At 51.0% G+C, this 26,918-nt stretch overlaps 1 protein-coding gene across 8 annotated transcripts in view; it reads left to right on the forward strand.

Annotated features, from left to right (window-relative positions):
• LOC141979015 (uncharacterized) overlaps positions 1-26,918 on the forward strand; it is a 37,025-nt gene that overhangs the window by 1,449 nt on the left and 8,658 nt on the right. For 2 of the 8 annotated variants that reach the window (XR_012636466.1, XR_012636464.1), the window contains 4 exons: positions 4,941-5,067; positions 9,574-9,687; positions 10,030-11,536; positions 12,660-14,896. Coding sequence is in view for 5 of the 8 variants with exons in the window: in XM_074941471.1 (XP_074797572.1) it covers positions 4,941-5,067; positions 9,574-9,687; positions 10,030-11,340; positions 23,125-23,143 (1,571 nt within the window). In the remaining 3 variants the exon portion in view is untranslated. Of the gene's footprint in view, positions 1-4,940; positions 5,068-9,573; positions 9,688-10,029; positions 11,537-12,659; positions 14,897-23,124; positions 23,144-23,968; positions 24,014-24,209; positions 24,326-24,767; positions 24,813-25,028; positions 25,156-26,918 lie in introns of those variants that run through there. The other 6 variants (XM_074941467.1, XM_074941468.1, XR_012636465.1 and 3 more) reach the window with 5 other exon arrangements.

Consider the following 26,918-nt stretch of genomic DNA (forward strand, 5'->3'; position numbering starts at 1 on the left):
AGGGTGTTGGGCTCCCTACCAGGGAGCTCTCCCTGGACCCTGCTAGGGGATCCAGCTCCTGTATCAGTCTGTGGCTAGTCAGTGTGTGATGGATCTGCTGGGAGAGAGGAGGGGCTCTCTCTTCATCCCCTCACCCTGGTGTTTCCTGGATGCTCTGAGCATGTGGTCGGACAGAGACATCCCTTAGGGGAGGATCTATTAATGGAGATTCTCTATGTCCTAGTAAGGAGGAGAGGATGAAAGGTAATAAAATACAGGTAGGATCTGATGAGAGAGTCAAATGAAAAAAAGAGACCCTTTCAATTACATCATATAATGGCAGACAGCTAAAAAGTGACACTTTTTAAAGTGCTTATATACCAGTGCTAGGAGTCTAAATAATAAGATGGGTGAAGTAGAGTGCCTTGTATTAAATGAGGATATTGATATAACAGGCATCACAGAAACTTGGTGGAATGAGGATAATCAATGGGACACAATAATACCAGGGTACAAAATATATCGGCAGGACAGAACAGGTCGTGCGGGTGGGGGAGTGGCACTAGATGTGAAAGAAAGCGTAGAATCAAATGAAGTAAAAATCTTAAGTGAACCAAACTGTACCATAGAATCGCTCTGGATAGTAATTCCATGCTCGAGTAATGAGAATATAGCAGTAGGGACATGTCACCGACCACCTGGCCAGGATCGTGATAGTGACTGTGAAATGCTCAGGGAGATTAGAGAGGCTATTAAAATAAACTCAATAATAATAATGGGGGGTTTCAGTTATCCCCGTATTGACTGGGTACGTGTCACCTCAGGACGGGATGCAGAGATAAAGTTTCTTGACACGTTAAATGGCTGCTTCTTGGAGCAGCTGGTCCTGGAACCCACCAGAGAAGAGGCAATTCTTGATTTAGTCCTAAGTGGAGCACAGGATCTGGTGCAAGAGGTGAATATAGCTGGACTCTTTGGTAATAGTGACCATAATATAATTACATTTAACATTCCTGTGGTGGGGAAAACACATCAGCAGCCCAACACTGTAGCATTTAATTTCAGAAAGGGGGACGACACAAAAATGAGGAGGTTAGTGAAACAAAAATTAAAGGGTACGGTGCCAAAAGTGAAATCCCTGCAAGCTGCATGGACACCTTTTAAAGACCCCATCATAGAGGCTCAACTTCAATGTACACCCCAAATTAAAAAAACATAGTAAAAGAACCAAAAAAGAGCCGCCGTGGCTAAACAACCAAGTAAAAGAAGCAGTGAGAGGGAAAAAGTCATCCTTTAAAAAGTGGAAGTGAAATCCTAGTGAGGAAAACAGAAAGGAGCATAAACTCTGGCAAGTGAAGTGTACAAATATAATTAGGAAAGCCAAAAAAGAATTTGAAGAACAGCTAGACAAAGCCTCAAAAAGTAATAGTAAATATTTCTTTAAGTACATCAGAAGCAGGAAGGCTGCTAAACAACCCGTGGGGCCACTGGACGATCAAGGTGCTAAAGGAGCACTCCAGGACGATAAGGCCATTGCGGAGAAACTAAATGAATTCTTTGGATCCGTCTTCACGGCTGAAGATGTGAGGGAGATTCCCAAACCTGAGCCATTCTTTTTAGGTGACAAATCTGAGGAACTGTCCCAGATTGAGGTGCCATTAAGGGAGGTTTTGGAACAAATTGATAAACTAAACAGTAAATAAGTCACCAGGACCAGATGGTTTTCACCCAAAAGTTCTGAAGGACTCAAATGTGAAATTGCTACTAACTAGAACTACTAATTGTAGTCTGTGACCTGTCATTTAAATCAGCTTCTGGACCAAATGACTGGAGGGTGGCTAATGTGACCCCAATTTTTAAAAAGGGATCCAGAGATGATCCCGGCAATTACAGGCCGGTAAGCCTGACATCAGTACCGGGCAAAGTGGTTGAAACTCTAGTAAAAGAATAAAATTGTCAGACACAGATGAATATAATTTGTTGGGGAAGAGTCAACATGGTTTTAGTAAAGGGAAATCATGCCTCACCAATCTGCTAGAATTCTTTGAGGGGGTCAACAAGCATGTGGACCAAGGGGATCCAGTGAATATAGTGTGCTTAGATTTTCAGAAAGCCGTTGACAAGGTCCCTCACCAAAGGCTCTTACACAAAGTAAGCTGTCACGGGATAGGAGGGAAGGTGCTCTCATGGATCGGTAACTGGTTAAAAGATAGGAAACAAAGGGTAGTATAAATGGTCAGTTTTCAGAATGGAGAGAGGTAAATAGTGGTGTCCCCCAGGGGTCTGTTCTGGGACCGGTCCTATTCAACATATTCATAAATGATCTGGGAAAAGTTGTAAACAGTGAGGTGGCAAAATTTGCAAATGATACAAAACTACTCAAGATATTTAAGACCCAGGCAAACTGTGAAGAGCTACAAAGGGCTCTCTCAAAACTGGGTGACTGGGCAACAAAATGGCAGATGACATTCAATATTGATAAATGCAAAGTAATGCACATTGGAAAACATAATCCCAACTATACATATACAATGACGGGGTCTAAATTAGCTGTTGCCACTCAAGAAAGAGATCTTGGAGTCATGGTGGATAGTTCTCTGAAAACATCCACTCAATGTGCAGCGGCAGTCAAAGAAGCCAACCGAACGTTGGTAATCATTAGGAAAGGGATAGATAATAAGGCAGAAAATATCATGTTGCCTCTGTGTAAATCCATGGTACCCCCACACCTTGAATACTGCATGCAGATGTGGTTGCCACATCTCAAAAAAGATATATTGGAATTGGGAAAGGTTCAGAAAAGGGCAACAAAAATTATTAGGGGTATGGAACAGCTTCAGTATGAGGATGTGCTGCATCTGAGAGTGCTAAAGGAGTTGGTGGATGTGACTGCAGACCAATTGGCCATTATCTTTGAAAACTCATGGCGATCGGGGGAGGTCCCGGACAACTAGAAAAAGGCTAATGTAGTGCCCATCTTTAAAAAAGGGAAGAAGGAGGATCCTGGGAACTACAGGCCAGTCAGCCTTACCTCAGTCCCTGGAAAAATCATGGAGCAGGTCCTCAAGGAATCAATTCCGAAGCACTTAGAGGAGAGGAAAGTGATCAGGAACAGTCAGCATGGATTCACCAAGGGCAAATCATGCCTGAGTAATCTAATTGCCTTCTATGACGAGATAACTGCCTCTGTGGATGAGGGGAAAGCAGTGGACGTGTTGTTCCTTGACTTTAGCAAAGCTTTTGACACGGTCTCCCACAGTATTCTTGCCAGCAAGTTAAAGATGGGCTGGATGAATGGACTATAAGATGGATAGAAAGTTGGCTAGATTGTCGGGTTCAATGGGTAGTGATCAATGGCTCCATGTCTAGTTGGCAGCCGGTATCAAGTGGAGTGCCCCAAGGGTCGGTCCTGGGGCCGGTTTTGTTCAATATCTTCATAAATGATCTGGAGGATAGTGTGGATTGCACCCTCAGCAAGTTTGCAGATGACACTAAACTGGGAGGAGAGGTAGATACGCTGGAGGGTAGGGATAGGATACAGAGGGCCCTAGACAAATTAGAGGATTGGGCCAAAAGAAAACTGATGAGGTTCAACAAGGACAAATGCAGAGTCCTGCACTTACGACGGAAGAATCCCATGCACCGCTACAGACTAGGGACCGAATGGCTCGGCAGCAGTTCTGCAGAAAAGGACCTAGGGGTTACAGTGGATGAGAAGCTGGATATGAGTCAACACTGTGCCCTTGTTGCCAAGAAGGCCAATGGCATTTTGGGATGTATAAGTGGGGGCATTGCCAGGAGATCGAGGGACGTGATCGTTCCCCTCTGCTCGACATTGGTGAGGCCTCATCTGGAGTACTGTATCCAGTTTTGGGCCCCACACTACAAGAAGGATGTGGAAAAATTGGAAAGAGTCCAGCGGAGGGCAATAAAAATGATTAGGGGACTGGAACACATGACTTATGAGGAGAGGCTGAGGGAACTGGGATTGTTTAGTCTGCGGAAGAGAAGAATGAGGGGGGATTTGATAGCTGAAAGGGCGTTCCAAAGAGGATGGATCTAGACTGTTCTCAGTGGTAGCTGATGACAGAACGAGGAGTAATGGTCTCAAGTTGCAGTGGGGGAGGTTTAGGTTGGATATTAGGAAAAACTTTTTTACTAGGAGGGTGGTGAAACCCTGGAATGTTTCACTAGGAGGGTGGTGAAACACTGGAACCTAGGGAGGTGGTGGAATCTCCTTCCTTAGAAGTTTTTAAGGTCAGGCTTGACTAAGCCCTGGCTGGGATGATTTAATTGGGGATTGGTCCTGCTTTGAGCAGGGGGTTGGACTAGACACCTCCTGATGTCCCTTCCAACCCTGATATTCTATGATTCTATGATCATAAGACTGGGACTTTTCAGCTTGGAAAAGAGATGGGTAAGGGGAGATATGATAAAGGTCTATAAAATCATGACGGGCTTGGAGAAAGTAAATAAGGAAGTGTTATTTACGCCTTCTCATAACACAAGAACTAGGGGTCACCCAATGAAATCAATAGGCAGCAGGTTTAAAACAGACAAAGGGAAGTATTTCTTCACACAACGCGCAGTCAACCTGTGGGACTCTTTGCCAGAGGATGTTGTGAAGGCCAAGACTAGAGCAGGGTTCTAAAAAGAACTGGAGAAGTTCATGGAGGACAGGTCCATCAGTGGCTATTAGCCAGGATGGGCAGGGACGGTGTCTCTAGCTCTGTTTGCCAGAAGCTGGGAATGGGCAACAGGGGATGGATCACTTGCTGATGACCTGTTCTGTTCATTCCCTCTGGGGCACCTGGCATTGGCCACTGTCGGAAGGCAGGACACTGGGCTAGATGGACCTTTGGCCTGGCCCAGTATGGCTGTTCTTATGCTCCTCTCCCCTAGGACTAGTGGGGCTGTGAGTGGGGCAGCAGGCACTGAGTGTGGGACTCTTGCTCTTTCAGGGGCCGGTGACCTTCGAGGAGGTGGCGGTGTATTTCACCAGGGAAGAGGGGGCTCTGCTGGACCCCGCTCAGAGAGCCCTCTACAGAGACGTCATGCAGGAGACCTATGAGAATGTGACCTCGCTGGGTAAGGATTCCTGTCCCCTCAGTTCTTAGAGGGGGAAATGCAGAGTTAAGGTTCGCAACACCCCACAATAACACACACACTAGCATGTACTTCCTGCTACAGAACACTCTGGGTACTGCACAAAGTCTAACAACGTCTCTTTGCTAAAGCCAAATTTGGATTTAGGTCCAGCGTAACAAACCGAAGCTTCAGCACTCAAACACTGAGCCTACTCCACGCTCACCAGCTCAGACTTGCAAACCAATACCACTCTGCAAGACCCATCTCTCTGGGTCTAGCCCTGGGGGAGGCCATGTTTCCGCGCTGTCCAGCCCTTAGCAGTGCAGTCAATTAGTGGGGAATTAGCAGTCTTTAGACTGCTCAGTCCACTTGATCCTGGCTGAGCAATAGTGAGTCTGTGAACACCTGCCCTCAGGCAGAGCAGGGCAGCAAGCAGTTAGGGGGTCTGGCTTGCAAACAGGGCAGAGGACCACAGTCTATGAGCCCAGGCCCTTAGTCAGGGTGGGCTAGCAGGCAGTTAGGGGCTCTGGCAAGGGCAAGCACCAGACATAGGCCTTCTGGCCAAATGTGGGGAGGCTGCCACCCCAGGGGTGAGGTGGTAGGGGGACCCAGGCCAACCCTGCTCCACCGGGTCCCAGCTCAGGGCCCTATCAGTGGTGGGGTGTTGCACCACCGGGTCAGCGGGGATCCACCCACAACACGCCAACCTGTCAGGCCAAGGCCCAACCAGACGGTCGTGTAGTTTCCCTGGGCTACTTCCTACCTCCCCATAGTCTGGTACCTCCATGCTGTAGGTGTCCTCTGTCTCCCCAGGATGGGTGGTCAGCGGTAGCCCCAGACGTTTGTCAGCACCTTGCTGAGCCAGCGGCCCTGGGAGCTCTGGCCAGGCATCCTGGGAGCTCTTCATCAACGTCCTGCTCCGGCAACAGGGGGGAAGCATCCATCTCCCTTGGCAACTCCAGCGCAAATAATGGCCATCCTTTTGTACTTCCGCTTCCTGTCCTGCCCCTCCACGTCCGGTGGGGTGGGCATGGCTTTCCTGATTCTGAAGCCCAAAGGGCGGGTTATGGTCCTTCCGGGTCTAGCTCTGAGGGAGGCCAGGCCTCCTCGCTACACACTCCCCTCCCCGCCCCTCCCCGTGAGGTTTCCTTCTGAGTCATTGTCTTCACTTTGCCATTGTTCAACCTTGGAGTCTGCTAGAAGTACGCCCCCAGGCTGCTGGCAATCTCCGTGACAAGACCATGCCCTGGTGCACCTTCACTGGCACAACCTACAAACACAGCACGGAAATGAGGCACGCTTGGTCCCTCAGGGTTCACATGTACCTCTCTTCATCCCACAGTCACAGCTCTGCCAAGCTGCTCCAACTAATCCCTCCACCTTTCAATTACGGCAGTGCTGCACGCAGCTGGAGGGCATGCGGGTAAATGCCGGTGTTCCCATCTGTGCAACACCACACAAACGCTGACAGGTTCTCTTAGTCCTTCCTTGTGTCTATTGTAGATTCACGGGTTTTGTGGCCAGAAAGGACTATTGGAACATCTAATTTGGCCTGCTGTATAACACAGGCCACAGAATTTCATCCAGATACTGCCAAGTTGAGCTGAATCCCTTGTGTTTGATTAAATCATCTTCCAGAAAGGAATCCAGTCTTGACCTGAAGACTTCCTGAGATGGAGAAGATGCCACTGACCTTCGTAGTTTGTAAACCTTTGCACCAATCTTACTGAACTGTTTCCAGTGGCTAGTGCCTACTCAAGGATTAGAGAAGGGCAGAGTTAAGGTTGTGTTGCAGGAATGGCATCGTTTTCTAGTTTTCAGAGGTTTAAGTTTTGCTCCCATCTACATGCTGGAAGTACATGAGGCCGCACTGGGCAACCTTAACTCTGCATTAATGTACTTTATGGGTATTCTACCCGGATTTTTTTTTTAAATGGACTTTTTGCCACTATAACTGTGTCTGCCTTACACCTTTTCCTGGCACGGCTGTGATGGTTAGCGGTGTGATTTTTACACCCCTAACTGCCAGTGCTATGCTGGCAAAACTTGTAAGTACAGACTGGGCAAAACTCTGCATGTGGACTTTAGAGCACTTTAAAATAGGACTCTGAACCCACATATTTTGGAGTCAGGGGGGAAAACTTCCAAGAGGAACTTCTGCAGAATGCAAGAAAAAGGGACAGCACACGTTGTCTGAAACTATCAGCGGTCGGGCTCCGTCTCAGATTCATGGGTGTGGTTTAGGTTCAATGGCCGCAGCATAGACCCTCTTGAGCCAAGTCAAAGAGGCAGTGGGGGCTACGTACTACCTGAGATAAATGCCAAGTGACAGAAATCAGTCCGGGGACAATGAGAACCGTCGTTTCAGCCCCAGCTGTGGGTAAGAAAATATGACAAGAGGAAGATGATTTTGTAAAACAGCTGCCAAAGGGGTTGGGAGGGCTGTATCTTAGGTATCTCTTTAACAAATCTCCCCCTCGTTGAACCACTAACCCTTCCCTGAATGCCCATGAAAAATGTGCCCTGCTAATTTCAAGAGACTCCAAATACGCTGCCTCTCGCGGAGGTGGATGGCCTACGCTGATGGGAGAACCTTTTCCGTCGCTGTAGCGAGTGTCTACACTGACGCACCACAGCAGGACAGTCGCAGGGTCTCAGGTGTAGACAAGCCCTGGGATACGACGTTCAGTGACACCCCCAGTCCCTCCTTTTCCTGCCTGCGCTGAATCCCTCCAGTCCGTGCTCACCAGTCCCGGCTTTCCTACACCTCTCCCATTGTCTCTGGGTTTCTCTCTGTGATTCAAAAGCAGATCCAGGATGACTTCCCCTCTGGCTGGAGTCTTCACTTCCTGGAACAGGGAGTTACTGACTCTGTGTTTTAGGAGCTGCATTGCCAAGATGGCCAACGGCATATTGGGCTGCATTAGTAGGCAATTAGTAGGAGCATGGCCAGCAGATGGAGGGAAGTGATTATTCCCCTCTATTCGGCACTGGTGAGGCCACACCTGGAGTTTTGGGCCCCCCACTACAGAAAGGATGTGGATACATTGGAGAGAGTCCAGCGGAGGGCAACGAAAATGATTAGGGGGCTGGCGCACATGACTTACGAGGAGAGGCTGAGGGAACTGGGCTTGTTTAGTCTGCAGAAGAGAGAAGTGAGGGGGGATTTGATAGCAGCCTGCAACTACCTGAAGGGGGGTCCCAAAGAGAATGGAGCTCGGCTGTTCTCAGTGGTAGCAGATGACAGAACAAGGAGTAATGGTCTCAAGTTGCAGTGGAGGAGGTTTAGGTTGGATATTAGGAAAAACTATTTCACGAGGAGGGTGGTGAAACACTGGAATGGGTTCCCCGGGGGGGGGGGGGTGGAATCTCCATCCTTAGAGGTTTTTAAGGCCCAGCTTGACAAAGCCCTGGCTGGGATGGTTTAGTGGGGGTTGGTCCTGCTTTGAGCAGGGGGTTGGACTAGGTGACCTCCTGAGGTCTCTGCCAAAAGAAATCTGATGAGGTTCAATAAGGATAAGTGCAGGGTCCTGCACTTAGGATGGAAGAATCCAATGCACCGCTACAGACTAGGGACCGAATGGCTAGGCAGCAGTTCTGCAGAAAAGGACCTAGGGGTGACAGTGGACGAGAAGCTGGATATGAGTCAACAGTGTGCCCTTGTTGCCAAGAAGGCCAATGGCATTTTGGGATGTATAAGTAGGGGCATAGCGAGCAGATCGAGGGATGTGATCGTTCCCCTCTATTCGACACTGGTGAGGCCTCATCTGGAGTACTGTGTCCAGTTTTGGGCCCCACACTACAAGAAGGATGTGGATAAATTGGAGAGAGTCCAGCGAAGGGCAACAAAAATGATTAGGGGTCTAGAGCACATGACTTATGAAGAGAGGCTGAGGGAGCTGGGATTGTTTAGTCTGCAGAAGAGAAGAATGAGGGGGGATTTGATAGCTGCTTTCAACTACCTGAAAGGGGGTTCCAAAGAGGATGGCTCTAGACTGTTCTCAATGGTAGCAGATGACAGAACGAGGAGTAATGGTCTCAAGTTGCAATGGGGGAGGTTTAGATTGGATATTAGGAAAAACTTTTTCACTAAGAGGGTGGTGAAACACTGGAATGCGTTACCTAGGGAGGTGGTAGAATCTCCTTCCTTAGAGGTTTTTAAGGTCTGGCTTGACAAAGCCCTGGCTGGGATGATTTAACTGGGAATTGGTCCTGCTTCGAGCAGGGGGTTGGACTAGATGACCTTCTGGGGTCCCTTCCAACCCTGATATTCTATGATTCTATGAACCCTATGATTCTATGAGCAGTGTCTGGCTGTGTGTGTTCCCAGCAGAGATGGGGATGGTTAAATCCCTCATACGCAGGCATCCTGCAGCTTTGAGCACCTGAGGAGCTGCCCCCAGGATTTGACTGTTTTAAAATGGGCTGGGGTTAAAGTAATAGACTCTTTGTGACAAATGTCCCATGAACTCCCCTGATCTCCCTTGTTTTCTATCCCCTGAGCAGGGTTTCCCGTTTCCAAACCTGATGTGATCTCCCAGCTGGAACGAGGGGAGGAGCTGTGGGTCCTGGATCTCCAGGGCTTTGAGGAAGGAGAGATCCTGAGAGTCGCCTGCGCAGGTGAGGGATCATTAAACCAATTCAAATACACTCTGTGGCTGAAGGAAACACCTGGGACTCGCTAAAAAGGCCTTGGGAGCTCTCGGAGTTCAGGAGTATCCCCAGGAGGCCTTGTACCCTATGGGCAGCTATCGCTCACGGCTTCCTACCCATCCTGACTGACACCCAGCAGCAGCTCCCTCCCTGATGGGATGTGGAGGCAGAATTGTTCCCCTCCTCTCTCCCCTAAGGAGAAGAGTTTTGGAGCATTCAGCTACTAGATTTTTTTCTGTCTCTCCAGCTCTAATTTTGGTTTGATTTCCCCTTTTCCACCCGTTTCTGAGGTTTCTCCCTGTGTCCTAGCAGGTGCTGGGATGGTGAGTGAGAACGAGGAGCTGACTCCGCAGCAGGAAGATGCTGAGCAAGGGGAAGCGCGTGGGGGATTATCGCAAGGATCCAAAGGGAATGTGTCCAGGCGTGGTGTGAAGGGGAAAGCCCGTGAGAGCCAGCACAGGCCAGAGAGGCAGCAGGGAAACCAGCCCAGGGAGAAAGTGGGTAAATCCATTAATTGTCAGGGGACTCACCAGGACTCCAAGGAAATCACAGCCCAGCAGGGAATACCTACAAGAAAACACACATGCACTGAGTGTGGGAAACACTTCAGTAGCCACTCAGACCTTATGAAACACAAGCGAATCCACACGGGAGAGAGGCCCTATGGATGCCGTGTGTGTGGGAAAAGCTTCAGCCAGAGCTCTCACCTTATTCGGCATCACAGGATCCACTCAGGAGAGAGACCTCACGAGTGCGGCAAGTGCGGGAAAAACTTCACTCTGAGTTCTGCCCTTATTAGACATCAGAGGATCCACACGGGAGAGCGACCCTATGAGTGCTGTGAGTGTGGGAAATCCTTCACTGACAGCTCAGCTCTTATTAATCACCAGAGGACCCACACAGGAGAGCGCCCCTATACATGCTGCGAGTGCGGGAAAAAGTTCACTCGGAGCTCAGGTCTTATTATACATCAGAGGATCCACACAGGGGAGCGCCCCTATGAATGCTGCGAGTGCGGGAAAAGCTTCACTGTCAACTCAGACCTAATTAATCATCAGAGGATCCACACAGGAGAGAGGCCCCATGAATGCTGCGAGTGCGGGAAAAGCTTCACTCAGAGCTCAGCCCTTATTAGACATCAGAGGATCCACGCAGGGGAGCGACCGTATAAGTGTTGTGAGTGCGGGAAAAGCTTCGTTGTCAAGTCAGATCTTATTGGACATCAGAGAATCCACCTGGGAAAGATCCCCTATAAATGCTCTGAGTGCGGGAAAACTTTCACGCAGAGGTCAGCCCTTGTTACACATCGGAGGATCCACACAGGAGAGAGACCCTATGAATGCCGTGAGTGCAGGAAAAAATTCACTGTCAAGTCAGACCTTACTAGACATCAGAGGATCCACACAGGAGAGCGCCCCTATGAGTGCTATGAGTGTGGGAAACAGTTCAGTCAGAAATCAAACCTTAGCGCCCATCAGTCAAGCCACACAGGCGAGACACCTTATCAATGCTGTGAGTGTGGGAAAGGCTTCAGTGTGAGCTCTGCCCTTATCATACATCAGAGGATTCACACGGGCGAGAGACCTTATCGCTGCTCGGTGTGCGGGAAAGGTTTCATCCGCAGCTCACACCTGAATAGACATCAGAGTCTCCACAGGAGAGAGAGAGAGCACAAAAACTTTGTGTAGGGCTGAGAAGTTTTTTTTGTTTGGTGGTGGGTTTTTTTTTTTTTTAAACCATATTTGCTAATTCCCACACAGCAACCTTTTGGTTTGTTTGCACCATTTGCATCACCCTGTTCTCTCAGCTCCCCCAGGTGAGTTGCCCTCTTTTGCCTTTTCACAGATTGCCCTTCTCTGGGGTGACTCCCGTGGTCCTTTCTACCAACTCCTTTCTCCTGGGAGTCTTGGGAGCGTGTGTCCCTCTGGCCAGGAGTTTCCATCAGCCCCAGGTGGGGGAAATAGGGGTGACCTCAAGTAGCTACACTGAGCTAAAATTGACCTGGGCTTTGTCTCCTCTAGGATTTTCCAGCCTGCTGGAGGTAGCGATCCTAATGTAAACACCCCACTATATGTGCTGACATAGCCCAGGGGCTGGGGTTAGCTCGCACCTTCCCCTTTGACCTGTCCTAATCGACACCAATGTTCCTGCTCTGGACAGGCCCTGAGCATCACATTTATACTGTCCCCACACCAGCAGAGCGAGTGTTAGTCACCAAGTTCCCCCTTTGGCGACAGATTGTCTCATCCCCAGTTGTTCTCACACTGGTCCAGGTTGTGCTGGGCAGCAGGTATTTTTCTTTTTACCACTTTTCTTATTGAAAATCTATTTCAATATCACAAAGAGGAGGAGCAGGAGTGGGACAAATGTATCATTTCAGTCTTTGCAACACTGGCAGGAAATGGGGTGAGTCGACGGGATTCCCTCCTTCCCCATCACCGTCACTAGGCCCGCTCACTCCAGCAGCGCTGGGGTCTGTCTGAGCCACAATGGAGCTTATCCACCTATATTCTACCCCTCCACCTCCCAAACTTAATAGCACCAACTTGATCCTAGATCTGACTCATTATGGAGATGAAAGATGAAAGTGTCCCAGACCTGGCTGGGGAATGCCAATGGATCCCAAACACCATGCGATCATTCCCAGTTTAAATCCCAGTTTCTGTCTATTGACAAAGCCACTCCTGGGCTTTTTCCCTCTTGAGCTGGGCTCGTTTGCAGATGAGAAGGTCAGCAGTTTTTCCCTATTACGATGCTTTTTTCTCAATAACACGACTCCATAATAATGAAGGGCTGTTGAGTGAAGCAGGTGTGAATGGATCAGTAGAGAAAGCGATGGGGGAATCGGCTGTCTTGATTTCTGAGTAATCAAATGTAACCTGCTCTGGAATTTCATGTTGTATGAACAAGAAAGTGACTTATACTGCTCTGTGTTGCAGGTTTTTCTCTCTCTCCTGGAGGCCATTTGGTCACATATCTGAATATTAGTTTTGTTCTCCTGGGTGTAGCTCAGATTTATCAGGGACTTTTGGAGAAATGACTGTTTGCTAAACAAGTACTGTCTTATTTTATTTTTGTCTTTTCCCCACCGCTGCATGAGGACATGGAAGAAGCTCAAGTGGAGTTCACTCACCAGGAGAGGATGCTCCGAGCCATCCGGCTTGCTAACAAGGAAACAGTAGTGGGTTTAGGGCTCTGCTCTGAAATGGTGAACAACAGCACACCCCAGATTGTGCAACTAACTGGGTGCGTGTGGCCTATGATTTGGGAAATGCTGTCCCTGCCTGTGTTGATGTGGAGAAAACAGAAGTGGAATTTTTGGCAAACTTGCACTTGGAGATGCTGCAAATATTCATTACAATGAAATCAGTAGCTACACACTGTCTTTATATATATTCTGCTCCTTTGGTGACTTATAGGGATTCTGCTGCAGCTGTGTATTATTCCTGGGGGAATTCTGCACCAAAAATTGAAAATTCTGCACACAATAGTTTAAAATTCTGCATATTTTATTTGTCAAAATAACACAATGTAATCATGCCAGCTTCAATTATTTTGGTAATTTATTTCAAATTATCTGTCAGCAAGTATGTCTCTAACAGTACAGACCCAAAAAAAAAAATTCTGGTGATTTTTTTTGACAAATAGATTCTGAAGTACGATATCACTCCAAGGCTGAGGTGGGGAGAATGTGAGAGAGAAATAGTGTATAGGAGAACACCGACCCAAGCTTCAGTTATTTCAAATGGAATTTGTTTTGACAAGCTCTAAAGTAAAATTACTGAAGGAGACAAGTTGTGTAACCTTTTACCCAATTAGACTATATGGGTCACTGAGTTCCTCGCTTCTCTGTGAAGCAAAGATGTAGAACATCTGTCAGGAGAGGCCCACGGTGCTTTTTATGAATGGCAATGGATGCATGAGGAAATAGGTAGCTTGGTTTGGATTTTTTTGGTTTTGGGGGGGGGGAGGGGGGTTGGCTATCCATTATTTTTATGGTAGCCGAGACCCCTTTTCCTTTTTTAACGAAGCCCATTGTCACAGCTCAGACTTTTAACCCTCAAGCCGGGCTACAGAAACCTCCCCAAAACTGTCCTTGGTGTTTTCACTTTGGAGATCTTTGGGGTTCAAACCTCAACAGTGCCTGTGGTTCAGAGCAACTGATATTTTAAGAAAACTGCTGGGTTAATTCGGACTCTTCTATGAGGCAGACTTTGAACTATCATCAGTTTGGATCAGGCCACGGTGTCTGTAACCAAGGCATCCTTCACTCCTCGCTTGCCTGGAGACTTCAGGGGAGTGACCGCAATGAGCTGGAATCCTCAACCATAAAGACCAAGGTAAAGGTGGAAGCCCTTTTGCACCAGCACCTGCCTAAGAAAGACATTCCAGGACTCCCAGACTGATCCCCTCTGGGGAAGGAAGTTATAACATCTACACCAGGCTGTGCCAGCCTTGACCTGTCTCCTCATACCTGACACAACTTGCGAACGTGGAGCACTGAGCCGGCGACCCCATCGCCTGGTTCCTTGACTGCAGCTCTAGCTCCTACTCCAGGGGAGTCGAAAGAGCTGCAGAGTTGGAATCACTTGTCAGTTTCAATCTCGGATGGTTACTTGTTCTATTTTTCGTGCTTTGTTTTTATCAAGTGGGAACCATCCCAGCCTTTCTGTTCTACTGTGGTGCATGCAGGTGTGTGTGAAACCTGTCGCAGCCACTCAAGGAAGGAGCTAAAAATTCCCAAATCTAAATAACCCTAAAATGCTGCCCTAAAAAATGGTTGAACATTTGCTCTTGTTTGGTGAAAGTGGTCAAAGAACCTGAGCTGCCGGATACATACCGTTAAAACTCTGTGCATTAAGGTCTGTGTCTATTTTAAGGTTTTTAATCTGTAGAAGCCACCGGGAGGTTCATAGAATCATAGAATATCAGGGTTGGAAGGGACCTCAGGAGGTCATCTAGTCCAACCCCCTGCTCAAAGCAGGACCAATCCCCAATTAAATCATCCCAGCCAGGGCTTTGTCAAGCCTGACCTTAAAAACTTCTAAGGAAGGAGATTCTACCACCTCCCTAGGTAACGCATTCCAGTGTTTCACCACCCTCCTAGTGAAAAAGTTTTTCCTAATATCCAACCTAAACCTCCCCCACTGCAACTTGAGACCATTACTCCTTGTCCTGTCCTCTTCTACCACTGAGAATAGTCTAGAACCATCCTCTTTGGAACCACCTCTCAGGTAGTTGAAAGCAGCTATCAAATCCCCCCTCATTCTTCTCTTCTGCAGACTAAACAATCCCAGTTCCCTCAGCCTCTCCTCATAAGTCATGTGTTCCAGACCCCTAATCATTTTTGTTGCCCTTCGCTGGACTCTCTCCAATTTATCCACATCCTTCTTATAGTGTGGGGCCCAAAACTGGACACAGTACTCCAGATGAGGCCTCACCAATGTCGAATAGAGGGGAATGATCACGTCCCTCGATCTGCTCGCTATGCCCCTACTTATACATCCCAAAATGCCATTGGCCTTCTTGGCAACAAGGGCACACTGTTGACTCATATCCAGCTTCTCGTCCACTGTCACCCCTAGGTCCTTTTCCGCAGAACTGCTGCCTAGCCATTCGGTCCCTAGTCTGTAGCGGTGCATTGGGTTCTTCCGTCCTAAGTGCAGGACCCTGCACTTATCCTTATTGAACCTCATCAGGTTTCTTTTGGCCCAATCCTCCAATTTGTCTAGGTCCCTCTGTATCCTATCCCTGCCCTCCAGCGTATCTACCACTCCTCCCAGTTTAGTATCATCTGCAAATTTGCTAAGAGTGCAATCCACACCATCCTCCAGATCATTTATGAAGATATTGAACAAAACCGGCCCCAGGACCGACCCCTGGGGCACTCCACTTGACACCGGCTGCCAACTAGACATGGAGCCATTGATCACTACCCGTTGAGCCCGACAATCTAGCCAGCTTTCTACCCACCTTATAGTGCATTCATCCAGCCCATACTTCCTTAACTTGCTGACAAGAATACTGTGGGAGACCGTGTCAAAAGCTTTGCTAAAGTCAAGAAACAATACATCCACTGCTTTCCCTTCATCTACAGAATCAGTAATCTCATCATAGAAGGCGATTAGATTAGTCAGGCATGACCTTCCCTTGGTGAATCCATGCTGACTGTTCCTGATCACTTTACTCTCGTGTAAGTGCTTCAGGATTGATTCTTTGAGGACCTGCTCCATGATTTTTCCGGGGACTGAGGTGAGGCTGACTGGCCTGTAGTTCCCAGGATCCTCCTTCTTCCCTTTTTTAAAGATTGGCACTACATTAGCCTTTTTCCAGTCATCCGGGACTTCCCCCGTTCGCCACGAGTTTTCAAAGATAATGGCCAATGGCTCTGCAATCACATCCGCCAGTTCCTTTAGCACTCTCGGATGCAACTCGTCCGGCCCCATGGACTTGTGCACATCCAGCTTTTCTAAATAGTCCCTAACCACCTCTTTCTCCACAGAGGGCTGGCCATCTACTCCCCATGTTGCGATGCCCAGCGCAGCAGTCTGGGAGCTGTCCTTGTTAGTGAAGACAGAGGCAAAAAAAGCATTGAGCACATTAGCTTTTTCCACATCCTCTGTCACTAGGTTGCCTCCCTCATTCAGTAAGGGGCCCACACTTTCCTTGGCTTTCTTCTTGTTGCCAACATACCTGAAGAAACCCTTCTTGTTACTCTTGACGTCTCTTGCTAGCTGCAGCTCCAGGTGCGATTTGGCCCTCCTGATTTCATTCCTACATGCCCGAGCAATATTTTTATACTCTTCCCTGGTCATATGTCCAACCTTCCACTTCTTGTAAGCTTCTTTTTTATGTTTAAGATCCGCTAGGATTTCACCATTAAGCCAAGCTGGTCGCCTGCCGTATTTACTATTCTTTCGACTCATCGGGATGGTTTGTCCCTGTAACCTCAACAGGGATTCCTTGAAATACAGCCAGCTCTCCTGGACTCCTTTCCCCTTCATGTTAGTCCCTGGGGACTAACATGAAGGGGAAAGGAGTCCAGGTTAGCGACACACTGGTGAGGTCTAAGATGGACACTCCAAAATTGTGGCTTAAATGTGAACAATGTAGACAGCTGCCTCCTTGGGTTCCTGTTTCAGGGTTTATAAGGGCTGATTTTCTGCTTTATAATTTTGATGATTTGGTTGAACTGATGATTTGATTCCAAAGCAAGATAATTGTTAGCTGAGTGAATTCCTGATCTGGCCTGATCGAGATCCCAGTACTGTGTGCCCCAGAGCTAGCTGAGTGGTGTTATTAATAATTTAGGTTTAGTTAGATGTGGTGTTCATTTTGTTTGTTCATTTTAATGAAATGTATAAAAGGGATATTGAGTCTTGTCTTCCTCTTAGCTACATGGCCAGAACCATAGAGATCAGCTGGCCTGACTCGGAGCCTTATCAACTTTCTCAATATTAACTCTTAGGTTCTCAGATGGGACCAGCTGGGGGAGGCCACACACATCTCATCCTAGGGGGCTCACACAAGGGAAAATGAGCTCCCAGCGCAGACTTTCAGGAGTAGTGGGGGTGGGCGTGGGCCAGGGGCAGCGTGCCTGTCTGCATGATGAGAGGTTGGTGGAAGTGGGTATCTCAGCTGGTGGGAGAAGTGGCTCCGTCCCATCCCTTTTGCTCCCATACGTGCCCGGAGCAGGGTCTTTCTGCTCAGCCAACTTAGGGACATTTCCTGCCCCCCTCATCCTGCTGAAGTGCCCAGGCGTGCACAGGAGCTCCAGGGAGACACTGATGCTGTGAGTCTCCCTGGGCCAGGGGTGGGGCTGGAAGGTTCCTCCCAGAGGTGACACAAGGAGAGCTCATATCCTTCCCCCCCCTTTACATTGTGCCTTTCTAGTATCACAGGTACAAATCGTCTCTACCGGGAGGGGCAGACTGTCCTTGTCACAGTGTATCTATACACTGTGCCAGGGTGTACATGTACACCCCGGCCCCTGGCAGGGTGGGCAAGGAGCGTGCGGTTTCCGCAGTTGCAGCCTACCAGACTGTATTGGGTCTTGTCATGATGAGATTCAGGGGTCAGGGTCGCATGGCAGCCCTCAGGTACAGGGCAGCATGGCCTAGAGGCCAGCATCAATACTGCAGCCCTTGCATTCAGGACAGCGTGGCCTAGTGGCCAATACCCAGGGGAGCCACCACCAGGGGTTGTTGGTCCGGGTAGAGGGGCACCCGACTCCACCAGGCCCCAACCCAGGGCCCTAGAGGTGGTCTGTCAGTGGGGAATCCCACCGAAACACGCCGACCTCACGCAGGTGGGAGACACCACTCACTCACCCGCCTGGCATCGCTTCCTGCAGCTGCAGTTCATGAGGCATCGGGGTCTCCAGGCTCCTGATGGCAACAGATCTCTGGTCCAGCTGGCACCTCCCGCAGAGATCCTTCTTCTCCAGTGGTCAGTCCAGGCTGCTCCCTTTTTATACTGAGCATAGCACCTGGAGCATGCCCAGTATGGTCTGAGAGGCGGGAATTCCTTCGCCCGCACTGTGGGGTTAACCCCTTCCGGCCCAGTGTGCAGTGTGTACTCCCTGTCACACATCCCCCCTGTCACATTATTGGGGGGGGGGGGAAGGCACTGACTCCATGGCAGATGACCGCTCTCCCTCCCCTGCCCCTGGAGGGAGGGGAAACCCTTTACCCATGTCTCCAGCTCCCTTTCTTCCACAGCTGCAGGAGATCTCGAGGTGGTGTTAAAAACACTGCATGGCAGTTCAGGCCAGTGGGTGGTTGGAGCTGGCTGTGCTGGCTGCAGGGTCCCGCTGTAACCTCGCTGTCACCGTTCAGGGCAACTGCACCTGGATTCCCCCTTCGTGGTCCACCAGTGACACCCACCCTTAGACTTCCCAGATGTCACCTCTCTTGGGCAGAGACACATGTCTCTCCCTCTCCTGAACAGCGTATTTCCAGGCTGCACCAGCCCTGTTTACCCTGTACTAGCCCTCAGCAAGTCCTAAACGGCCAGCGCCTGCCCTTTGCTGTCTCTGCAGTGACTAAGGGCAGTGACTAAGGGCAGCCAACACTGATACCCACCCAGCTCTTTGGTGCAAGCACCTTTATTCTTCAGGGGAAAGCATTAAAAACAAGGAAAGAACCAGAGATCACCCCAGCTCCAGCAAGGGCTCTGGTTGGGGATTTGTCCTTCAAACCCCACCACGGCTTTTTCTGTGGTCACAACAGCCTTCGCTCAGCACAAGCCCCCACCCCGTTAATCTGTAAATCTCTCCTTTGTGGGGTTCTGTGATCTGGGAATGGAATCACAGGGTCACCAGAGCACGAACCTGTCCGTGGGGGGGGGGGGGGGGTCAAACGGCACATTCTGCCCCAGCCTGACTCTGGTTCCCCCAATCCCATGAGGTTTGCCTGCACAGGTGCAAATCCTGCTCACAGCAAAGGGCCAAGCGCCAGTCCCATGGAAGGGCAGTGGGGGTTTGTGCTCCTAGGTCACCTTGGTGCTTCTCAGAATCCAACCTTGTGGGCTTCCCGGGAGGATGCTCAATCCCGAGGGAGAAGGGGGGGAATCCCGGAGAGAAAAAGGCACACCAACACAGACTGAACGGTGAGGAAATGGGGTGGGGGAAGCAGGCAGAGGTTACAGAGAAGACTCTTTACACACAACAGGGAGCAGGAGGCAAGTGCAGCATGTTTAGGATGATGGTGGTGGAGAGAAAAAAGGCTGGATTCAATGCACGATGAGACCAAAGGAGGGGAAGGCGAGTGGCAGCCCCACACAGGACCACGGTGCTCAGAGACCCCAGTGCTGGGCACCCTGACTGTCCTAGCTAGAGAGAAGTGGCAAACAGGGACCCATCCCCCTGCCATGCTCCTCTCCTGGCAGAGGGCCCCTTGGAGCAGTAGGAGCTGGATTGGGAGTGGGGGGCCCTGGGGACAGAGGGTAGCTGAAGTCCCTCAGATGTCTGGGAACTAGGCACTGCACAATGAACGGGCTTCACATCCCTCACAGCCGGGACTGAGGGGCAGCAGCAGCTGGTAGGGTCTGCGAGCAGGATTGGGGAAAAGACGAGCAGATGGGCCAGATCCCCAGCTGATGTTAATCACTCTGGCTCCATTGGAGTAAATGGGCCAGAACCTCAGCCAATGTAAACGTCTTTTACTCCAGTGGTGACAACTTCTCTATTTCCCTCATGTCCCATTTAACCAGCTCACTTCCCTGTTCAGGCTAAACGTTTTGTCATCTCGGTGGTAGAGGATCCCCCTCTAGTGGCTGGCCCACATGCAGGACAGCCTACAGCTCTCAGTTACACTACTCGCTCAAGGCGCAGAGGTCTGTATGCGGTGGATCGAATGGCCCTGTTCTGCTGATGACTCGTGGGGAGGTCAGAACGGCTCCCCATGGTGCAATTCCTCTTTGTTCAGGTTGTGAGCTTTAAAACTCTAGGAAAGGACACAAAAAATGTCCTGGCACCTTTTCTGTGCGGGATTCTCTGGGCAGGAAGAAAAGGCCGCTGTCTCTTACCAAGAACCAGCCACGTGATGGCTCGGTGCTGGACGTGCAATGAGCACAAAGACTCCTCTCTCAGCCTGCAGTAACCCCTCTGCATTGCTCCTTCCTCAGCCAGCCCCAGCGAGCTTGTCTCAGAGACACAGGCTGCTTGGTCCCCGGACAGCTCCCCAGTGCCGGTGACCCTTAGATTCAGGACGCCCAGCAGGACCTGGGGGTGGCTCCTCTCACAAAGGGCTGGCAGGCTCAGGCCAGGCCCCTGGCATGGGGTTCACTGTCTACTTACCTAGATGCCAGGGAAACCCACAGTCCCTTTGTGAGTCAGGTGAGGGAGGGGTCTGGGCCCAGCTGAGCTGCCAAGAGAGAGGGGGCAGGAGAGGCTGGGGGCTGCTTGGCTCTTCTTGGGTTTTTGAAACTGATGGGAGACTTTGAAAACGTGTAGCCCACAGATCTGGGCATTAAACCCTCCTCCCTGTGAAGGGATCTGAGGAGACAGACAGTAGAAGAATGGACAGAGCACGGGTGGATGGACCCATCAGCAGGGAAAAGCTCTAGGTAAACACAGTCACAGTGGCAAAAAAACCCACTGAATAAAATCAAGGTAATTAAATGCCCATAAACTACATTAATGCAGAGTAACCGTGGCCCAGTGCTTCCTCCTGCCCTCTGAGCATGTGGATGGGAGCTAAAGTTAAACCTCTGAAAACTAGGAAATGAAGAGTTAAAGTACATGCCATAACGACAACACAATCTTAACTCTGCCCCTCCCCTATCCCTGGAGTTGGCACTCGCCACTGGGAGTGGTTCAGTACGGCTGGTGCAAAGGTTTACAAACTATGAAGGGAAGCAGAGAATTCTCCATCTCAGGAAGTCTTCAGGTCAAGACTAGATGCCTTTCTGGAAGATGATTTAGTCAAACACAAGGTACTCAGCTCAACTCGGCAGCAAATGGATGAAATTCTGTGGCCTGTGTTATAGAAGAGGTCAGACTAGGTGACCTAATCGTCACATCTGGCCATAAAAAACCCATGAATCTACAATAGATACAAGGAAGGACTAAGAGAACATGCCACTGTTTGTGTTGTGTTGCACAGATGGGAACACCGGCATTTACCTGCATGCCCTCCAGCTGTGTGCACTCCGTCATCTCTAGCTAGAATTTGTTGCTGGAGGGATTCCTTGGAGCAGCTTGGCAGAGCTGTGACTGGGATATGAAGGGGGGTGCGTGTGAAACTAGGGGCACCAAGTCTGCCTCATTTCCATGCTGAGTGTTGTAGGTCGTGTCAGTGAAGGTGCACAAGGACGTGTTCTTGTCACATAGACTGTCAGCAACCTGGTGGCGTATGTGTAAAGAGAAGTTGTTAGACTTTGTGCTGTACTGCTCCTGTTCCCAAAGTGTTGTGTAGCAGGGGAGGGCAGAGGGCTAGTGTGTATGTCACTGGCACGCTGGGGTGATGCTGAAACAGGGCAGCGTAGAGGCTGTATTGTGGGGTGTTGTGAACCTTAACTCTCCATTTCCCCTTCCAAGAACTGAGGGGACAGGAATCCTTACCCAGCAAGGTCACATTCTCATAGTTCTCCCGCATGACGTCTCTGTAGAGGGCTCTCTGAGCGGGGCCCAGCAGAGAGAAAAGGGGAAGAACTAGAGGGGATTTGTATCAGTGTTTGAGAGAATCATAGAATATCAGGGTTGGAAGGGACCTCAGGAGGCCATCTAGTCCAACCCCCTGCTCCAAGCAGGACCAATCCCCAATTAAATCATCCCAGCCAGGGCTTTGTCAAGCCTGACCTTAAAAACTTCTAAGGAAGGAGATTCCACCACCACCCTAGGTAACGCATTCCAGTGTTTCACCACCCTCCTAGTGAAAAAGTTTTTCCTAATATCCAACCTAAATCTCCCCCACTGCAACTTGAGACCATTACTCCTTGTTCTATCATCTGCCACCGCTGAGAACAGTCTAGATCCATCCTCTTTGGAACCCCCTTTCAGGTAGTTGAAAGCAGCTATCAAATCCCCCCTCATTCTTCTCTTCCGCAGACTAAACATCCCCCGTTCCCTCAGCCTCTCCTCATAAGTCATGTGTTCCAGTCCCCTAATCATTTTTGTTGCCCTCCGCTGGACTCCTTCCAATTTTTCCACCTCCTTTTTGTAGTGTGGGGCCCCAAACTGGACACAGTACGCCAGATGAGGTCCAACCAATGTCAAATAGAGGGGAACGATCACGTCCCTCGATCTGCTGGCAATGCCCCTACTTATACATCCCAAAATGCCATTGGCCTTCTTGGCAACAAGGGCACACTGTTGACTCATCTCCAGCTTCTTGTCCACTGTCACCCCTAGGTCCTTTTCCGCAGAACTGCTGCCTAGCCATTCGGTCCCTAGTCTGTAGCGGTGCATTGGGTTCTTCCATCCTAAGTGCAGGACTTTGCACTTGTCCTTGTTGAACCTCATCAGATTTCTTTTGGCCCAATCCTCTAATTTGTCTAGGGCCCTCTGTATCCTATCCTATCCCTACCCTCCAGCGTTTCTACCTCTCCTCCTAGTTTAGTTTAGAGAGAAGTGGCACAAACAGGGAAAGGATGCAATTACCTCCCCTCCCAAACACACACACCTCCCCCTGGAAATTCCTGGCTGCACAGAGAGGGTTCAGTCCCCTGTAGTGTGAAAAACTGCTCTCTGTCTTAATGTGCTAACAGGAGCAGTTACTGATGAGTCAGGTGGGGTGAGGGGGTGCAGGTCAAACATTTCACTGAATCAAGTCTCCCGCAGCCCCCGTAGGTAACATCAGACAGAGATCAGAGGGGTCGCGGGGTTAGTCTGCATCAGCAATCAGAACGAGGAGTCCTCGTGGCACCTTAGAGACGACCAAAGTGGGGCCCAGCCCACGAAAGCTTCTGCCCAAATACATGTGTTAGCCTCTAAGGGGCCACGAGGCCTCCCCGCTCTTCCTTCACCAGCCAGGGAGACGCTGCCGCGACTCGGCCGTGCCCCGCCTGGGCCTTGAAGCACCAGCCCCGGGAAGCCCATGCTGGGAGGTGCTGTCTGGGGGGGGAGAAATAAAGAAGCCCCTCTGCCCCCCCATTGCAAACACTGGTGTCGCACTGGAGTGTAACTGGCCCCCCTCTGCCTGTGCCGGGCTTTTGCCCCCCTCACCCTCAGGCAGGCCTCACCCCGGAGCTTATGCCCGGTTCCTCCCCCCACGATTTTGCCCTCAGCCCCCTCCTAACCCTGCCTCCAGCTGCCTGACCCCCCGCCCCGACCTGTCAATTCCCGCCCCCCGCTCAGACCCCGGCCGCCCCCCGCTCCGATCTGCCCCCTGGCCCCTTTCTGAGCCCGGTGAAGGGCAGCCGGCAGAACCGGGGGCCAAGGAAGGGCAGGGAGAAGGGCAGCGGCTTCCGCAGATGTTACTGAGCATGCTCCGCGCCCCCTAAGTAGCCGAAACAGAGATTTCCACACTACACCCCCCCCCCCCCCCCGGCTTGCAAGGAGCGGGGGCTTTGCGCGCTAGGTCCCCGCTGCAGCGTCCCGCGCGGGCTGAGCCTCCCCCTGGCCCCGCGGGGCTGGGGCGCCCTTCGCAGCCACCGGCACCAGCCGCCCGCGGTCTGGCGCCAGGGCCGGACGCTCCGAGCCGCACAAGCCCCGCGGGGACCGGCTGGGGCGCTTGGAGCAGCCGACCCGCCCCCCGCAGGCCGCACAAAGCTCGCGGGGATGGAGGAGCCCCGCCCCCCCGCAGCCCGAAATAAGGCGACGGATGCACCGACCCCCCCACCCCGCAGCAAGGTCCTGCCTGCACCGACCCTCCCGCCGCCTCCCCCGGCCCGGCCCGGCCCGGCCCGGCCCGGCCCCGGGCTCAGCCCCTGCAGCGGCTCCGCGACTCACACGCACGCCGGGGCCCGGCCAGGAGCGCGGCAGCCCGGGCCGGCGTCTGCAGGACCCACAGGAAGGGGCAGGAGCAGCCGGGAGCGGGGCGGGCTGGAGGAAGCAGGAGAAGAAAGCCCGGAGATCGGGCCCGGGGCAGCCGGGCCGGTCCCTTCTCCGCGGGGAGCCAGCCCCGGGCTCTGCCCCCGTCCGCTCCGGAGCCAGAGACTCCAGGTGCCCGAGAGCCCCCGGGGGCAGCGCTGGGGCCGGGCAGGAAAGTGACTCTCTGCCCCGGGAGCCCCAGACGCTGCAGTCCCCGGGGGTCGGCCCCCGGCACGGCTGGGATTGGGGGGGGGAGACTGGGGCCTGGGGGGGTTCCCCTGGGGAAGGGGAAAAACCGGAGGTGCAGGGCGGGGGAAGGCCGGTCGGTCGGGGGCGTTTGAACTGTCTCTGTGCAGCCAGGAAATCCCAGGAGGAGAAGTGGGGGGTGGGGTAGGGGTGAGTTCATTGCACCCTTTCCCTGTTTGTGCCGCTTCGCTCTCTCACACTGCTCCAGATTCTCTCTAGTTCTTCCCCTTTTCTCTCTCATTATCCCGTATGGCTCATCGATTCCAAGGAGATCCGTCCCCTATTTCTCTTAAAATGATTGACTCTCCACTCTCTTCCTACCAGGCAGCTCTCCCTAGACCCTGCTCGGGGCCCCATCTCCTGCATGTCTCTGGTTAGTCTGTGTGATGGATCTGCTGGGAGAGACGAGGGGCTCTCTCTTCGTCCCCTCACCCTGGTGTTTCCTGGATGCTCGGAGCCTTGTGGGGGGTTGAAACTCTTTTGACAGCGAGCCTCCCGGAGCTCCAATTTGATTGGCTCCTCTCCCCCATGAATAGTGGGGCTGTGAGTGGGGCAGCAGGTCCTGAGTGTGGGACTCTTGCTCTTTCAGGGACCGGTGACCTTCGAGGAGGTGGCTGTGTATTTCACCAGGGAAGAGGGGGCTCTGCTGGACCCCGCTCAGAGAGCCCTCTGCAGAGACGTCATGCAGGAGAACTATGAGAATGTGACCTCGCTGGGTAAGGATTCCTGTCCCCTCAGTTCTTGGAAGGGGAAATGCAGAGTTAAGGTTCACACCAGCCCCAGAATGCAACCTCTACTCTGCCCTGTTTCAGCATCACCCCAGCGTGCCAGTGACACACACACTAGCCCTCTGCCCTCCCCTGCTACACAACACTTTGGGAACAGGGGCAGTACAGCACAAAGTCTAACAACTTCTCTTTACACATACGCCACCAGGCTGCTGACAGTCTATGTGACAAGAACACGTCCTTGTACACCTTCACTGACACAACCTACAACACTCAGCATGGAAATGAGGCAGACTTGGTGCCCCAAGTTTCACACGCACCCCGCTTCATATCCCAGTCACAGCTCTGCCAAGCTGCTCCAAGGAATCCCTCCAGCAACAAATTCTAGCTAGAGATGACGGAGTGCACACAGCTGGAGGGCATGCAGATAAATGCCGGTGTTCCCATCTGTGCAACACAACACAAACACTGACAGGTTCTCTTAGTCCTTCCTTGTATCTGTTGTAGATTCATGGGTTTTTTATGGCCAGATGTGACGATTAGGTCATCTAGTCTGACCTCTTCTATAACACAGGCACGAAAATTTCATCCATTTGCTGCCAAGTTGAGCTGAATGCCTTGTGTTGGATTAAAGCATCTTCCAGAAAGGCATCTAGTCTTGACTCAGAGACTTCCTGAGATGTTGAAGCTGTCACTTCCCTGGTAATTTGTAAACCTTTGCACCAGCCATACTGAACCACTCCCAGTGGCGAGTGCCAACTCCAGGGATAGGGAAGGGGCAGAGTTAAGGTTGTGTTGCAGTTAGGACATGTACTTTAACTCTTCATTTCCTAGTTTTCAGAGGCTTAACTTTAGCTCCCATCCACATGCTGGGAGGGCAGGAGGAAGCACTGGGCCACTGTAACTCTGCATTAATGTAGTTTATAGGCATTTCATTACTGACATTTTTGTTCAGTGGTTTTTTTTTTTTTGCCACTATGACTGTGTGTACCCTAGAGCTTTTGCCGTCCGTTCTAGCTATGATGGTTAGCGGTATAGTTCTCTCGAAGGTGCACCCCTGGGCAGCTGCCCATGAGAGAATGAAGGGCCACGCACCTAATTACACACATGGCTCCACTAATTAGGTGCCCCTGGATAGGACATGGAAAAAGGTGAGGTTATGGGGGGGAAATAGGGGGTGGGTGGAGTGAGGTTGGGGAGGGGAGTTTAGGGTGTCCCGACTGCCAGCTGGGCTGCAGCTGCCGGTGCTGGGGAGATACAGAACTCGCTCTCTGCTCCAGGCTGGGCTGGTGGGAGTAGGCTGCACGTGGGTTGGGGTGCTAAGATTTTGGGCGGGTTGCTGGCATTTTGGGGCATGCGGGGAATGTGGCTACATGGGAGGTGGGGTGCTGGGGAAACTCCATTGTCTGATTAATGCATCAGAGCAAGATCTGTCCAAGCACATCTTGCCTTTTCTTGTTGTTGCGGTAACTATGAGGCTAGGGTGAGGAGCTGGTATTAATTACCACCTGATTGTTGATATAATTACGAGATCTGAAATATCCCAGGAATAATCTGATGGGGAAGGAATAATGTGGCACTCCCGCTATTTTCCCCTGTTAGAATTATAGAGCAAACACAAAACAGTGAATCCTCTGCGGTTCTAAACCAAAATATTTTCCACTTAGTATCAGCAGGGAAAGATGAAGAGCTTGCTTTGGGCATTTGTTGCATTTCAGTTGACAGCTGGTGGACATCTGCGAGAGATGTGA

This window comes from Natator depressus, chromosome 28 (assembly GCF_965152275.1).
Source record: "Natator depressus isolate rNatDep1 chromosome 28, rNatDep2.hap1, whole genome shotgun sequence".
In the NCBI taxonomy this organism is placed as follows: domain Eukaryota; kingdom Metazoa; phylum Chordata; order Testudines; family Cheloniidae; genus Natator; species Natator depressus.